Here is a 1,431-nt window from a genome sequence, read left to right as displayed (position 1 = left end):
CACACACACACACACACACACACACACTTTCTTCAAGTCATTGATAGGATAAGCAATAAAACAGCTTTGAATGTCTTTCTCTGTGCTGTTAATGAGTATTTATATCAAACTGATCCCCCTCTTAGGATTATCTTACAGCATATATACATTTTCCTCTTTGTAGGGGTTTTGGATTTCTAAATTTTGAGCATACCTCATTTAATGTTTGGGTTGCATCTCTTATAGGTTATTTCTCATAAGAAAGTACTGTGTAAGAGCTTCACAGGTGAAAGCTACAAAAATAAGTAAATACAATTGGTCACTTTTTTGACAGTCAAAGTCTGAAGCAACTACAATCTAATAGTAAAGTGTGTAGTTGCAAAACTGTGTTGTTTCTTCTCACTTTGCACTGATTTTTGCACCTATGCTGTGGAAACATTAAAAATTTGTTCTTAATTTGCCTGTGTTTCCTCTGGATCTCCTTCCCTAAGTTTAGCATTCCTGTGCTTTCAGAACCCACGCATAAGATACCAATTTGCACATAGACACAGGTATAAAAGCATAAAGCTCAACCCAGTAGGAAACATATAGCTGCATTTAATTAAACTTTCAGGATCAAATTTTTGAAAATCTTGTCCAGCTCAAGAAAAAGCTGGACGTTTTGCACACTTGGATGTGCAAAAAGTGTGCAATCCCAATCCTATAAAAATCCACCAACATTTAAATGAACAACTTCAATATTGAAGACAGAGAAATAAAGTCTGTGTTCATGCAAAGCAAGCACAGTAATCTTTTGGTTGGTGTATTTAGGGTTATCTGTTACCTCCGTCTGTCTTGGGGGATGGCCATGGTGCTTGTATGATGCAGATAGAAGTCTGTGGGAAGCTCCCAAAGGTGTGGCTTAAACTCTGATGGCTGGTAAACTTGGAGGAACAAGTTGATTGCATCTTGTCTGTCAGCATCTGAAAGAGAGAGATGGAAACACGAATAGCTAAAAAAAACAAACAAACCCAAAAACTGTAAAACAAACTGTAAAGGTTATGATGATATAACTGGTTCATCAAGAGATGTGATTATACACGATCTGAACTCTCTTAGGCAAACTTTCCTGTCATTTCTTTAAGTAGTCTTCAGAAATATTTCTGAAGACCCTGGAGAAATATTTCTCCACGGTTCTTGAACGACATTCAAGAACCCTGGAATGACGCTGTGTTCACTGCATCATTCCATGTTTGGCACTGATCACCACCTGCACTCATGTATATATCATGTATATATCTATCCACTTAGCACTTTTAATTCTTATTCTTATATTTTTATGACAGTATGTTTGCACTGAAGCACCGCAGCAATTTCCTAATGTTGTAAACCTGCTCAACATCTGGCAATAAAACCCTTTCTGATTCTGATTCTGATTCAAAGCTCCTCTCTTGCCAGAAGAGTTGCCAGTCA

The 1,431-nt window shown here is 37.2% G+C and overlaps 1 protein-coding gene across 1 annotated transcript in view; it reads right to left on the bottom strand.

Moving 5' to 3' along the window:
* fig4a (FIG4 phosphoinositide 5-phosphatase a) overlaps positions 1–1,431 on the bottom strand; it is a 52,101-nt gene that overhangs the window by 21,733 nt on the left and 28,937 nt on the right. Inside the window, exon 17 of the mRNA XM_005734444.2 lies at positions 803–941. Coding sequence (XP_005734501.1) covers positions 803–941 — 139 coding nt within the window. The remainder of the gene's footprint in view (positions 1–802; positions 942–1,431) is intronic.

The sequence above is a fragment of the Pundamilia nyererei genome, unplaced genomic scaffold (assembly GCF_000239375.1).
Source record: "Pundamilia nyererei isolate P.nyererei 1_Seehausen unplaced genomic scaffold, PunNye1.0 scaffold00058, whole genome shotgun sequence".
In the NCBI taxonomy this organism is placed as follows: Eukaryota; Metazoa; Chordata; class Actinopteri; order Cichliformes; family Cichlidae; genus Pundamilia; species Pundamilia nyererei.
The sequence above is the reverse complement of the archived record's forward strand: the minus strand, read 5'-3'. Positions and strand labels throughout refer to the sequence as shown.